Source organism: Mirounga leonina, unplaced genomic scaffold (genome assembly GCF_011800145.1).
Source record: "Mirounga leonina isolate KUSES-001 unplaced genomic scaffold, KU_Mleo_1.0 Mir_150, whole genome shotgun sequence".
Lineage (NCBI taxonomy): Eukaryota > Metazoa > Chordata > Mammalia > Carnivora > Phocidae > Mirounga > Mirounga leonina.
The window spans coordinates 34,121,066-34,123,390 of NW_023270374.1; the positions used below are offsets into that span (position 1 = coordinate 34,121,066).

At 45.6% G+C, this 2,325-nt stretch overlaps 1 protein-coding gene across 1 annotated transcript; it reads right to left on the reverse strand.

Moving 5' to 3' along the window:
- Positions 1-313: 313 nt before the first annotated feature.
- GTSF1L (gametocyte specific factor 1 like) lies at positions 314-778 on the reverse strand. Its single transcript, XM_035005698.1, has 2 exons — positions 502-778; positions 314-426 (listed from the first exon to the last, which is right to left on the reverse strand). The coding sequence occupies exons 1-2, from the start codon at positions 776-778 to the stop codon at positions 314-316; spliced, it is 390 nt and encodes a 129-aa protein (XP_034861589.1).
- Positions 779-2,325: the final 1,547 nt, after the last annotated feature.

Below are 2,325 nucleotides of genomic sequence, written 5' to 3' on the forward strand. Positions count from 1 at the left end.
ATATTCACAGGATAAATTACTGGAAGTGGAATTGCCCCATCGAAGCAGAGCACACTGGTGATTTTTACAGCTAATGCCAAACTGCCCTCCACAGAGGTTTACCTTCCAACTTACATTCTCACCAGTGTTCTGAAAGTGCCTGTTTGCCCCATCTTTGCCAGCAGAATGTCCTGCCAGCCTTCAGATTTTTACCAACTGCTACGTGGAAAAAAAAGTAGCCTAGGGTGGTTTACTTTGCATGCTTTTATTTGGGTGAGTTGCATCTTCTTTCAGGTATTTAAGAGGCCAGCGGCTCCTTTCTGTTGCTGGTGGTTTACTCTCCTGGTCTGAGGGTCTTCTGGGGGGTGGTCAGGGATGGGGGGTGGGCCTCTCTCTCTGACTCTCTTGTGTCGCTTTCACAAACAAGCTTTTGGGGAATAAAAGTCTTAAGGACAAACATGGGATGGCAGTTAGTGCCATCGACATTCCAGACGTCAGAACTGGGGAGCCAGGGGGACCCTGGAGGGGCATTTCCATTCTGCTCTGAACTTGGAAGGCTAACTTTCAGGGGGTGCAAGCTGTCCTCCTCCTCCATTGTGCTTCTGTTGATGCAGGCAGCCTCGTGCTCCTCCAGCTTTTTGATGGGGACCACGTGGCAGGCGTTGTATTTGCAGCTGGCCATCTTTTTGGCCTTCTTGGGGTTCTTTCTCCTGCAGGATGCCAGGTGGTACTGAAATCTGCTGAGTGGGACTCGGTGGTGAGGGTTGTAAGGGCAAATTTCTAAGGCTTCTGGCTCCATGAGAAATTGTTCTTGAAGCAGAGTAGCTCACTTCCCAGAGTCAAAATGAAATGCCCCTGGTGGAAAAACCCTTTGGTAAGGAAGATGGAGCTGTCCTCTGCCCAGAGTTGGCCCTTAGAGCTCTGTCGGCCAAGTTCTTAACAACTCATGCTTCCTGTGCTCTGCGGACCAGGAGTGGTGGGTTAGGAAAAGGACGGGAGCTGTCAGGGGCAGCTGCACAGAGAGCCGAGTTACGAATGGCAGGTGAGACAGAAGAACCATATAAAGCACATGCAAGAGCCAGAAAACCACAGCTGCCCCACAGGAAGGTAAAGAAGGTACCTGCCAGCCCTCCTTGACTCTGAGAGGTATGCTGTGTGATGTCAAGGAGCAGTCATGAAAGGTCACAATGGGCAGCTTGAGTCATCAGCAAAAGGCTACTTGTGGTCCATCGCTTTCAAGGGGCGGGTGGCTTTGGGAAAAGCTGCCATTCAAAATTGTTGGTGGCATGTCTGTTGTCATTTAGCTGTTTTTAAGCTTATATGTTTAATATAATTCCCTATATATTTGCGGTTAAATCTACTATATTGTTTTGTGCTTCCTAATCGATTCTTTGGTTTATTTTTTCTCTTTTCTTTCCTAATTTTAAATAGACAGTTTAAAAAAAAAATCCCATTTCCCCTGTGATTTTGTAAGTTACACATTCTCTAATCATTTAGTGGTTACTCTACCAATTAAAACATTCATAAATAGCTTACCAATGTTTAAAGTTCTAATAGTTTCATCCTTTTTCCAAATAATACAGGACTTTTTCTACATTTACTTCCCTCTTAACTTAATATGTTATTATTTTAAGCCTAATTTTATTTATTTTTATCTTTTAAAAAGATATTATTGAGGCGCCTGGGTGGCTCAGTCATTAAGTGTCTGCCGTCTGCTCAGGTCCTTGCTCGGCGGGAAGCCTGCTTCTCCCTCTGCCCACTCCCCCTGCTTGTGTTCCCTCTCTCGCTGTGTCTCTCTGTCAAATAAATAAATAAAATCTTAAAAAAAAAGATATTTATTTGAGAGCAAGTGAGAGAGCAGGAGCTGGGGGGGGGGGCAGAGGGAGAGGGAGAAGCAGGCCCCCCCTCCCCCCCTGCTGATCAGGGAGCCCAATGTGGGGCTTGATGTGGGGCTTGATCCCAGGATCCTGGGATCATGACCTGAGCCAAAGACAGACGCTTAACCCACTGAGCCACTCAGGCACCCCTTAAACCTAATTCTAAAAAGTTCCTAAGACAGCATTGCTATTGTCATTTGACATGGTCCAAGTTTGTGAATACCTGTTGTCACGTTGACTTCTCTCTGCTGCTTGTGTTTCAGACCTGCCACATGGGATTGCTATGTTTCCACTAGAAATTTACCTTTTAGAATGTTCTCATGATGAACCCTTTCAGTTTTGTTTATCTGAAAATGTTTTTATCTCATCCTCATTCTTGAAGGATGACTTAACAGTGTACTTGTACTATTTCCTTTCTTCCCACTGAAGCAGAGTTCGGTGTCTTCCAGCTCCCACTCTGCTTGAGAAT